The sequence below is a fragment of the Anser brachyrhynchus genome (genome assembly GCF_964034855.1).
Source record: "Anser brachyrhynchus genome assembly, chromosome: 9".
NCBI lineage: Eukaryota > Metazoa > Chordata > Aves > Anseriformes > Anatidae > Anser > Anser brachyrhynchus.
Window position 1 is genome coordinate 25,642,537 of NC_137703.1, and position 13,052 is coordinate 25,655,588.

At 36.2% G+C, this 13,052-nt stretch overlaps 1 protein-coding gene across 19 annotated transcripts in view; it reads left to right on the plus strand.

Moving 5' to 3' along the window:
* LOC308199635 (uncharacterized protein) overlaps window positions 1–13,052 on the plus strand; it is a 305,939-nt gene that overhangs the window by 104,137 nt on the left and 188,750 nt on the right. The window contains exons 4-5 of one of the 19 annotated variants that reach the window (XM_080604065.1): window positions 2,580–2,639; window positions 7,237–7,300. The exons of 17 other annotated variants lie outside the window; for them this stretch is intronic. In XM_080604065.1, coding sequence (XP_080460191.1) covers window positions 2,580–2,639; window positions 7,237–7,300 — 124 coding nt within the window. Of the gene's footprint in view, window positions 1–82; window positions 2,560–2,579; window positions 2,640–7,236; window positions 7,301–13,052 lie in introns of those variants that run through there. One more of the 19 variants, XR_013954782.1, reaches the window with a different exon arrangement.

Here is a 13,052-nt window from a genome sequence, read left to right on the forward strand (position 1 = left end):
GCTGCTGCCCGTGGGGGATCCAGGTTGGAGCAGTTTGCTCCTGAGGGATGGACCCCGTGGTACGGACCCATATCTGGAGCAGTTCTTGAAGAGCTGCTGCCTGTGGGCAGCCCACGCCAGATCAGTTCAGCAAGGACTGCATCCCGTGGGAGGGACCCCACAGCACAGGGGACAAGAGTGACCGAGAAGGAGCGGCGGAGAAGCAGCGCTATAGACTGACCATAACCCCGTTCCCCTGTGCCGCTCGGGGGGAGGAGGTGGAAGAGGGTGGATGGGGGGGAAGGTGCTTTTGGTTTCTTTCCTTTGTTTCTCGCTTCTCTAGCTTGTTAGTAATAGGCAATAAATCTTACTATCTCCCTATGCTGAGTCTGTGTTGCCCGTCACGATCATTACTGTGCGATCTCCTCGTCCTTATCTCAACCCTTGAGCCCTTTTCATCGTATTTTCTCCCTGTTCCTCTTTGAGGAGGGGGAGTGAGAGAGCGATTGTGGTGGAGCTCGGCTGCCCACTCAAGTAAAACCACCACATCTTCACACTGTTTAACAATTTTGGGATTACTGGCATAGTTTGCAGTGATTTCTGAACAGTGATACATAAACATTTCAAGTATAATAGATTTATTCTACGTGATGCAGCAATAATTTCCTGTCCTCGGGTAATTTTAATAAACAAATCCAACTAACCTGTTTGCCTTCAACACAGTATGAAGTACTGGCTAAAGATTTCTAACAGATTATATTTCCCAACTCTGTATAATAGGACTTTCTTGGTGTAGATAGTGTTAAACTGTAGCCACATTTTCCAGTATGACCATTGTACCGCATCTGCTTTTTAGTGCTCACATAAGAGGCATGTTCAAAAAGGAAATCAGGAAATAATATTTGTTTATAGATCAAACTAGGCTGAAATAGAACATTAGTCGCTGGATACCCACTGGATGATTTAGTTCATTCTCTCTGCGTTGACTGAATAATGTTTAAATGATGGATACACTTATTTCAAACTGACCCGGTTATGACACTTCATACTATGCAATTCGAAAGTGATATAATTCAATATCCTCTGCACAATCCGTTAGCTGCTTAATTAATTGCATTAATGACATTGTCCAGCATTTGATGCTTAGTAATAGAATATTAGGTCGAAGCAAAATTCAGCCTAAAATCTATTCATGTAAAAATTCAGTAAAATTATCCCAAGATACCATCTGCAATGTGCTCAACTATGAGTATCTGTATGGCAGACTAGAATGAAATCACCCTACTGAAAAAAGCAGTTCTAAGAAGTTTTTGTATTAGGATTGTATGCTTCCTGGCTATGTTATTAGTTAGGGTAGAGTTTGTTGGTTTGTTTGTTGTTTGTTTGTTTTCCATCATTTCCACTGACAAAATTAAAAATTAGGAGAAAAAAAAAAGTTTGGGGACAGAACTCGTTACTGTTGTTTTGACCATATAGACTTTTCTGCCTACTCAGAACACCATTTTGTGAAAATTCATTACTGCTGCATGGTTGTGTTATGAAAGCTCATTTTCATAAGAAATTCAAGAAAAAATGAATATAATTAGAGTTTAATTCTTTGCAGTTAATACACACTATTCCATGACAAACTGTGTTTTATTTATTTTTCTTTGTTTTTGTAGTCTACTTAGCATGGCAAATAACCCACAAGTAGAACTTTAAATTGAACTTCACATTCTCTATTTTCACTCTCTCCAGACAAGGAGTTTGAATTATCAAATTTTAAAAAGACATCTGGAGCATCACAACAAAATAGGGGCTTCTAGGATCTGAACAATTTTTAATATCTTTTTTTTTTTTTTTCTACACAATAATATCATGATTTTGTCTATACAATCCCTAAAACTTTATTTTGGTTATTGCAAAGAAGATGTCAAGTAAAGCCAAGCTGTTATATGCAACAGAAGGCCTCAAGATTTCCTGTGGTGAAATAAAAGGTTAAATAGAGGCTAACCTCCTCCAGTTTAGGAAAAGAGATTGAGGGAAGCATTCTAAAAAATGCTAAACAGATATTAAGAATGTTTCATGATCTGATGTTAAATGATAATACAACCTAAATGAAAAAAATGTAGTATGGAACTACTGAATGGGATACAGATGAATGTTTGTACAAGGAGTAGAAAGCTCTTGCAGAAAATGCTAAGTAGAATTTGTATGCCAAATACTATGCTGGTGACTGCAAAAAGTATTGTATACTGGCAATTTAACTAATTTTGTGATTAAAATAAATAGCTGATTAGGAACTGCATTGGGAATGTATATGAATGTCTATAAAAATTATTTCTAAATCATAAGAAGGTTTTATCAATATCTAGAATTTTTCTGATGATGACACAAAAGAAAACAATTTTCCATATGGTGTTTTCTCTCTGGCTCAAAACATTGGTTTTCATGTAGAGCAAATCTTTTCCATTTCTGTGCTATCCTTATGCCACTAGGATAAAAGTAGTATCATTAGTGATTTTCAGTAAGTAACTAAACTTTAGGGAAGCTGGTATTAGTGTTTTACAATTGTGTGATCACCTGCTGTTACAACAGATGACATTTTCCCTTTTGAATAGCTGAAGGGGGAAAAAATCCCATATGGGAGTCAATCCTGAGACATTTCCAACATGCAGAAGGTAAGTATAATTGCATGAACTTGATTTTTTTTGTGTTGTGTAATCTTTGAAAATAGGACTAGGAAACTTGTATGCAATTCTGAAGGTAATGATACAGTAATTTATTATCGAGATAATTCCTTGTATTTTTTAGAATTCAAAGTTCAGGGTGTATTCTATGAAATGGGATTTTCTTTTGTCTTTTTTTTTTTAAAAATATATTTTGTTTTGAATAAACATTTACTTTTCTTTTTCTCAGTGTTACTTTCTACCTTTTTTGTCATTTATTCAAAAGTGTTTGTTTCAATATTATAACGTCCTTGCCTGGAAGAACTTTTGTGCAGTCAAGTAAAGCAGTGTCTAGGTTTGTTACACAGCTTCTAGTGTGATATTTTTAAAAATCTCAGGTAGGCTTTTATTCCGTACTAATGGTGTTCCTTTTATTTCTGGTTTCATTTATGATTTCTTCATTAAATATAGAATTTCCTGCTGTGCAGTATATGGAATTTTTCATTCTCTAGTCAAAGCGTTTTTGTCAGTCCTGTTGTGAGATGTTTCAGCAATGCAGGGGTGTCTGTGTGAAACAAAAGTTTGCAGTGTTATCATTTTTAATATCAGTCATATGTAGTTCTACTCTCTCTACGGTGCCATTTTGTGCCTTTCTTTATTTCCTCTCTTGTTCCCTCCTCCACACACACATCATCCACCACCACCCCGCCATCTCTCTTTCTCTAGAAGATTCATGCTTGTTCAAGTCGAGTATGTAACAGTTACTGATAATTTTTGGTCAGTCACAAGTTCTACAGTTGCCTGACATTTGTCACAGTTAAGGGGAAGTCCATGTAAATACTGGAACTTGGATATTATTAAGCTTTTGCAGCATGTAAAAGTCATTTATGAGACATATGTAAAGCTCAAGTCTTATATTCTTTAGCCTTTTTACCACCCTCCCGCGACCTTGCTTTTCTAATCAAGTTAATACCATGGACGGTCATTTAATTTCTAATTAATTTTTTTCTTCCTGTGTTTTGGACACTGCTATGTTACCTACAGCTCTTTTAAGTCATTATTTCAGCTACTCACTTCCATGCACTGTTGTCCACCTAGGTATTAGTAGTGGTAGAAGGCTATACGTTAGAGCAAGCAAGGCAAAGAAGTTTACTGGCCATAGACCTTTCACTGTTATCAGCTTGACCAGAAAAGCAAATTTTCAGGCAGCTTCTACAACGCTCTCAGAAAAGTGAGGTCTAGTTCTCTAGTTATTTTATAAATACTTTTACTAGTTTAATGTATGTAAAATGCATGTATTCTCTCATAGGCATGCCATTACTCCTTAGAATAATTTTATTAATTTTATTTACAACATTTAAGCAAGAGGTATATGTCCTTCTTGTAACCACATGTGAATTTGAATTTTATTATAAAATAGTTGGCATTTGAAGCTGCATTTGTGAATGCCACGTTCAGCAAATTTGATGAACGATAATTATAATACACTTGATAATTTCCATTTTGTAATCCTTAGTGCTTTTTTTTTTTTTTTATTTACTCTGAAAAATGAAATGCATAGATGCTTGGGAATGAGTAAATAATATAGATTAGAACATGTTCTAAAGACATGACACATTTTTACAATTAAGATGGAGAGAATATGCAAACAGACTATAAGAGTATAACAGTTGCCACAGTTAGAGGAAGATAAGCAGTCTTTTGATTGAGAAAAATAGGGAAAAGAAAAGGCCTTGATCTGGGATTTGAAAATGTGGCTTCTTATCCTTTAAATCTTACCATTTATATATAATAAATATATATAATATATATAATCTTAATATACATAATCTTAATATTCTTAAAAATAATAATCTTATTTTATCCTTCACAAATAGAAGCTGAAGCTGAAAAAGATCCTGACAGGAAACAGGAGTTCATATTTTGATTTTAGGGTATTCAGTTGTAGGACCTTCTGTTATAAAGACAAGTACAAAGAGGAGCTAGTGGACTTTTGAGTACTCATGTAAAGGTCCTTCTGTGACTTCTTTTGTATTACTGCTGCATAATGTATTTTTGGCTAAGCAACATACCCTGCCTTGAATAAAATTTTCAAGTCTTTTTATCATCTCCCCTAGACCTGATGCATAAAAACAAAAAATCAGTCCTCAATAGACTATCTGCCATTGCTGCATTTGTAAAGTGAAGTAGAATCTGAAGATTAAAATTGGGAAAGCTTCACTTTTCTGCTTCTCCAACTTTGTATTTTTGTGCAAAAAGCAAATTAAGCTAAAGCAACTGAAAAGCTAATGTATATTTCTGATAGATGATGCTCTTGGCAGAGATATATTTCTAAACTAAAACAGCTGTGAGAGCAATGAAGCTCTGTGGGGTTTGTTTTTCTTGTCTTGGATTCTTTTTTTCAATAAATTAATAGAATTTTAACATGTTGCATAGAAGCAGTATTTATTTATTTATTAATAGGGAAGGTATTTGATGGGATTTTTTCTACATGTACAATCTCATTGTTTACCAGTGCAGGACACCCAGGAACAGTGCAAAGCTGCGCTGGGGATGTTCGGACTGGACATTAGGAAAAATTTCTTTACCATAAGGGTACTCAAACACTGGAACAGGCGTCCCCATGAGGTGGATGATGTGCCAGGCCTATCAGCATTCAAGAGGCATTTGGATAATGCCCTCAGTAATATGCTTTAACTTTTGGTTAGCCCTGAAGTAGTCAGGCAGTTGGACATAATGATCTTTGAAGATCCCTTCCAACTGAACTATTCTATTTTGTTCTGTTCTAAATCCAAATGTTTTGTATGAATGTGTTAATATCAGTGATGACTTAAGTTGGGTTAAAGTGAAACTGAGTAATTTTTTCATTGTTTCCACAGTAGTGATATTTTTCAATATCATGCCCTTTTATTTTATTTATTCATCCTTTTTTTTTCAGTGGTCCTAAGTTGAATTTTGTGGGAGGAAAAAAAATAAAAATATTTTGAATGTAATTCAACTTATGATGTTGGAATTTCATACGTATATACTTTCCTATAATATTTGTTTTTAAAATGAAAAATGAAAAAATAAAAATCTCTTTCTGCAGAACCAAACAACGTCAGGATGGGATAGTAATTTGAAGGAGGAATTCTCCTTATTTTCCTTGTGGTCCCTGTAATCAGTTGTCATTAGTAGTAACAACTTGTCAATTGACCTGATATTTCAATATTGATACTACAATATCAATACCTGATACTGGACTTCAATATTGATCTACTAGTGTCAGTTTGCATTTTCACAGAATAATAGAATAGAACCAGAGAATATGCCTTGTTGGAATGGACCCACAGGCATCATCGAGTCCAGCTCCTGCCCCCATACAGGACTACCTAAAAAAAACGCATATGTCTGAGAGTGTTGTTGAACTCTAGCAGGCTTGGTGCCATGATAACGTCCCTGGGGAGACTGTTCCATTTTTTTCTGGGGATTTAGCACTACATATTAGATATATATTGTGCATACAGAAAGTTAATGTTCCTCAAAAATATTTTTAGCAATAAAACACCTACTTAATAATATCAAGTCATGTATTAAATGTTACCATGTAGTAGTTCTAGAATCAAGCCTCAGGGTTTCAAGTTATATCAAGCAATGTTAAAGAAAGGATTAATCTTTCAAAATAGAGGGAGGGAGAAATTGAGAAATTGAAACACAAAATGTTATATAATTTATAGCAGGACTTTGCATCCTGTTCTGTTTCTAAGATGATTGCATTTGACTGTGGTTGATGGACAGGCATCGCAAACTACTGCTTATGAATGTTTTCATATTTTCAACTAAACATATTTGTCTGTACTCTATGAATACCATAAGCAGTAAGAATGTTGCCTAGAATAGTTGCAGAAATATTTGTAAATTATTAGCATTTTTTGTAGAATATTGCAGAAAGGCAAATTTGCTGTCATGAGCGTTCACACTGAAAATCTGATGTGAAGACTCCTGTACATCTACTCAGAGAGTAAAAATGCAGTAGAGTCAGACTTCAGTCTTAAAGTCAGACTTTTTTTTTTTTTTTTCTACAGTGAATGTTCTCTGAATAAGCTTGGTATCATTGTATCATTGCATTATTTGAACATGACAATTCAAATGGAATCTCTTCATGTGGGCCATGTGGAAAACTCTATTATTTTTATGAAGGCATCATAATGTTTTGTATTTGAGTAGCAACTGAAAAAATCATAATGGGCACTTTAAGATACCATCTTTAATTTTATAACTGTAGCTTATGGCCATTACGTATAGTGTAATCTATATTAGGAAAAAAAAGTTTATTTATTGATACCCAGAGATTTTCCATATGTATTAATCTTGTTCCTGTAATATAAAAGAATATGAAGACAAATTTTCCTTCTTTCCAATAGGAAAATTTTGGAAAATGAAAGGGCAGATATAGCCAAATGATTACAACTATAATAATTTGTTTAAATACTGAAATTCTTATGGCTTTGATGTTGCAAAAGTGCCTGTGGTTGATAACTGGAGTTAGAGAAGCATTACTTAATATAAATTCTGCTGCATGAAACTCGTAAATTACAAAATTAACAATTTTCTTCAATATTCTGTTTAGGGAATAAAAGAAAAAGAAACGAGAGGTATACTGATCCAGGCTGGAAAGTGACTGACAACAAAGTGTGTGTAGAAATCTATTTAATTTTTTTGGTTTCAATGGTTGTTTTATTAATTTTTATTTATTTTATTCTATTTACCTGTGATAAGGGCTTGTGGTGTATGAAAAAATTATTTGATTTTTCAAATATGTATTTTTCAAATACATAATACAAGAAACACATTTTCCATGATTATTTGAAATATTGTGCATTATTTTCAGTTCCACAAATCTAATCTTCTTACATTCAGTGTTTTGTGTGTGAATAGCAGACTAGAGAAGATTTCAGATCTGGAATTTTTTATTCATGTTCAAGATATTTAGGGTTTAGTTTCAAAAAAGTCATCTGGTCTCTGAATGGGACTGTAAAGCCCTGAACTCTTAACACCTTAAGTTCTGTCTATGTCCTACTACTTTGCTGAAGCAGGGATTGCTGGGGCATACCTCTTAAATGTTCACGTCAGGAAACATCTCAGGACAATTTATGATTTTGCTTATGAGTTAGTATTGGTGAAGACAGTCATCCTTTTCTAGGTTCTCTATAGCATAAACAGAATTTCAAAGTCCCTAAGACTTTGATGTAAAAGATGATTTTGGGGGGTTCCTTTGGGGACCCAGGCGTTGAACTTGATGTGGGTCCCATCCAACTCGGATATTCTATGATTCTGAGAGACAACAGAGTAGGGAGATGACAAAATTTTATGTGGGTATTGGTATGTTGGTATAATAAGCATTCTAAACATACAGATTTTCAGCATTGTCATTACAACTACATTTCCTTTTTGGATCACTTACAGTGATCACATAGTAAAGGAACATTTTCCAAACAAATTTTCATTGATGTTGGTGAGGAATTACTGAAAAGGGTGAGGTGGCACACTGAATTAAAAAATGAACATACTTCTGGCTTTGCCTTTGAGAGCGTTCATAAAGCATAAGTATAACAGGAAGAGTGTGAAGGCAAAGATGGATATACAGAGGGAAGCAAAGAAACAAGAGATGTGATCCTATCTCTGGTCTTTGCAGCATAATTCTGCAGAATTTGCTGTCACATACTGGAAAATGGAGTTGAAATTTGGCATGTATCTAGTTAAGAATAAAGGATGTTATAGGAATAAAACATTGGATAATGTCCTGGGCAAACATTTTAAATATGAGGTGTTGAGTTAGAAAGAGAGTGGCATGGCTTTACCTAGTCTGGGTAAAGAGAAGTTTCCAGCAGAAATACTGCCAAGGTGGAGAGAAAGGAGAAAGATGAGCCTTTTAGATAGCTGCAAAATACTAATTTTAAGACAATAAACATAGTATTTATAATTTACTACTTTACAGAGGCTTTACTTACATCACTGCAATTCATACTCCCAGGGCAAAATGTGTGGGTAAGGAATGGAAGTAAAAGATTGTATGGGCAAAATGAGGTCCATTCTTGGTGTAGTACTATGAATTCCTATGTACATGTACAATGTGTTGTGATATGGGATTCTTCTGAAAGGGTAGCATAATGCAGCAGCAAAAACTTTCTACACTCTTCCATGCTTAGCTTGTGACTGCTTTGTTTCTCTTTTAGTACTTTACAAAGGATATTGAAAGATATTCTGAAATATCGTAGCTTCATAAGCTGCATTTTCATGCAGTAAAAACACAGAGGTAATAGATAACATTTTAGACAGCACTTACCGTAAATGACGGTTTATTGTTTTGTTTTGTTTTTGTCAGATAGGTAGTTTAATGTATTATTTATGACACTTTTTTCAAGCTCGTTTTACTGTACAGTCTTGATTTTTCAACTGCAATATGAAACCATGCCTAATCTGGCAATAAATGTTGTCACAAATGGTGTATTATTTGTCTTTGTAGAGGTGTTCTGTCATACTGTGATTGTCATGATGACAATTTAGTTACATCACAACCAGCATTCGCAATACTACCCATGCTGCTCAAACTACAGCTTATGTCAAAATATTTCATCATCTGATTGGAATGAGTTTTACTATTGTAAAGCACTGAGTTTGCTGGGCCCAAAGTACTGTACTCCTAATCATCTAGGTGTGTAACCTGTGCATTCAACAGTTGTGTTGTTATATGTAAAGGATAGTTCATTCAGAAAAAGCGAAGTGACAAATCGTGCTCTATTGCTTAGCTTTGTTACACTCACACCGAAAAGATTATCTTGTGTCTGAGAACATGGTGGTGTTTACTTTCTGGAAGCACGAGATATGTTCCGTATGGGTTTGTTCTCTATAAGAACTTACTTTTTTCTCTGCGTTCTTCCTGCGTCAGTTAACAAGGGTGATTCTCAACACTTGGTTGCAGTAGGGTTTGACAGGGTGAGCAGTTGTGCTGGATTGCGATGCAGCACAGCAGGCAAAGCTAAGAAAACCATTAATGCAAGCCATGGTGTGGTGGGATTCAAGATTAAAAGTTAGTTCAATTTTCTAATCACTGGGAGGGCTACTTAGAAAAGGTCTGTTTCCTGTGGCAAGCGGTAACTGTAAATAACAAGAATGTGTTTGATCTGACTGAGAGCTGAACTTTTGCCTTCCTAATGCAGCATGGAAAGCATATTAATATGCTGAAGATTGTGATTGTGATTCCCTTAGCATGTTTATTTGCAGCTGGTGCTTAACACTGTGCAATGGTGTGCTGTGCAGGGATGACCGGTTGGAGACTGCCTGCCTGGCAAGATATCTTGTCTGTGATATGTCTTAATCTAGTCATTTTGCGTCCAAAGTGAAAAGAAAATTTACATTCAGGAGCTAAAAATAAAATCCTCAAATCTTTTCTATTCTTTGACTGTAATGTTAACATTACATTTAGACTTCACATTCACAAGTGTTTCTTTAAAAGAACTCAATAATTCCTTTTGCGTTTCAGACCTATCAAATCCGGACTGATTTGTGTAATCTACTAAAGTTCTTTCTGGTATTTTAAAAATCCTCATCCTATCTCAGTTGACCTGGTTAAAATATGTAATAACTCACATTTTGTGGTTAAGCAGGACAGAATTACAATAATGTCAAAGTCTATTAAAGTAAAAGGCTATGTTTTTTTTTACTTAAAGGTCACTGAAGTCTTCTCAGTGTTATCTATGTTGCTGTAATGTGTTTTCAGGCTTTAGATTTTCATATGAACAGATACTGGCACATTATATATTAAAATTTATTGTGAGTATTGGGGAAAGACTATTAGAAAATAATTCATGTTTAACATCTTTATAACCCACTAACTTGCTATTGCAGCTTTCTACAATGTGATTGCTTCTTCCCTTCAGCAATGATTATACTATTCCTTAACTTTTTTTTGTACAAAATAGTAGTAACTATAGGCAATTATGCTGAAACAACTTGTTGGGTACTCATTAGATTATTTTTAATATCTTATAGAATTAGATGCTTGAAAATGAAACAGTCCAAGGAGCTGATTTTATTTTATTTGTAGGACAGCTTCAGAAGAAATAGTAGCTGAGCAGAGTTCCTGCACTGCCCAGCAGTGCTCAGGCCTCTCTGGGCCCTGAGGCGTGGTGTGGGCCATAATGGCAGCCCCCAGGCCCTCCCCTGCCCTGCCTATGGCCCAGGACTCCATTTCAGCCCACCTGTGAGTATCCCTGCCAGCTCCAGCAATGCTGCAGCAGGGCCATACTCCAGCTTTCCACTGCCCTGCCATGCCATGGGCACTGCTGAGCCTTTCCGTGATGGTGTCCCAGCCTGGCCTGGGCCAGGGCCCATTCCTAGGGCGGTGCCTCCAGGCCTGCCCTGCTCCTGGCTGGGGCTGTGGGATGGGCCTTCCTGCCGACCCTAGCCCTGCCGCCAGAGGGAGCCCCCTCAGTCAGTTCATCACTCGACCATGAGGTCATGAGCTGGACCTGATCAAGGCTGTAAAAGGACCAAGTGTTATCTAGGTATCTGTCCAGTGCCCTAAGGGACTTTGCCTTGAGAAGCTTTAAATATTTTTCACAGGCTTAGCCTGGAATTGCCATCTTTGACTTCGTTTAGCCTGAGAACGCCTCACCCATATGAACCCCTGAGCTTGGGACTGCCTCAGCCAGTCAGCAAGAGGGAGATGTCTGTGGTTCCGTGGAGAAAATTCATCCTCCTTCCTCATGGGAGTTCAACTTCCTCATGAGGGAGGGAAGAGAGAACAGAAGGAAGGCTGCTTGGGGTGAAGCTGTAGTAGCTGCCTGCCTACCCTGAGAGGTTTATTAGAAACTGTAGTTTCTTCTTGGCTCATGCTGCATGTTACTATATATTGCCAGAACAGGTGAAACACTGGAAGATTTAGCGTTTCTCTCCCAGTCCAACTGAAGGAACTGTTGCTGGGACCTCTGCAATAGAGATTCCTGTGGCCGTCCAGACGGCATCTGCCCATCCTGCTTGAAAGGTTTGATTTCTCAAGTGTTACCCTATGTCAAGGGCTAGATAATTTTATATATATATATATATATATATATATATGTATTTAATTATTAACAAAACCTCTGTCCATGGGCATTCGTTCAACAATATGATATATGCACAGAGACATCAGGTCACTATGAAACTGAGCTCCACTTAGGACATGTTGGGGGAAAAAGGCCAAAGGCTTCTATCTGCAGTACTCTGGAGAAGCTGTCTTAATACATTGGTCTTTGTTCCCCAAATCAAGGAAAATAGGGTGAGCCGTGTTTTGCTGGATGACAAGTTTTTGTGAAGAACATCAGTTTTTGTCTCCAGGATTGCTTTGATTAGGAAAGTACCTTATTATTATCAACAGCCTTTGAAAATGTTCATTTCAGGTAATTTTCACAGATCACATTGACATTATTCTAGCACATACTACACTGCATTTGCACAAATGACATACTGCCACAAGCAATTAATCTTACCAATTCTAAATGAATAAATATTCCAATGTGTTAAATTCTCTTTAAATAGTAAGCATGCAATGGTTGGTGTGCTGGCTTAAACAAAAGATACATTTCATCCCACCTTATTTCTTGACAGATAACTGACCATTACACTGCCTTGTTCTCTTTCATGATTATTAACAGCTTAGACCTACTTCTTGTAATATCTCTCTATAAATAATTCTAGGCTCACACGTTTGTTTCGTTTATAAGTTAAGCTATCCAAAAGTGATAGCTCATTTCTCCATAACTAGAATCTGTCCCCTCTCGGGGCAATTTATCTTTGCAGCAACTAACCTTTAGGCATTATTCCCCTCAGAAACTTGTATTAATCATCCTTGCCAGTTTCCCTTTCAGTTTTTCTCTTCCCACAATCTTCTGCTGCAGTCAGAACACCCACCAAGCTTTCAAAATATTTATACTACTGGTTTTGAACAAGGAAGAGTTATCTGCCAAATTGCGTTTTATTAAAACTTGATTGTGTAAACATCAGTTGTCAATAACTGCACACTGAAAATTCAAATCTGACCTTTCTTGTTGAGTAGGGGGTGGTTTTATAAAGTCAATCTATATGAAAGATGCACATACACATAATCGCTATGAACTGTACTCTGGGAGAGACACATGCAATAAATGAAAAAGAATTTGAAGCAAGATGACAAAAAGTAGACCTATTATTTTGAGTTTTCCTTGGAATAACCAGAAGGGAAGAAGCTATCTTGGCAAGATTGTCTTTCCAAGCCTCTGTTATGCTAGCTGCTAGACCTTAACACCAGTGATTAGTATAAAAGAAACCTAAATTTCTGAAACATTCCCTTCCATTCTTGTCTACTGTTCAAAGTGTATCTGTGGTTCCTTGGTTAACCGTGACATGGAGGGACTTTATGAGGGCAGA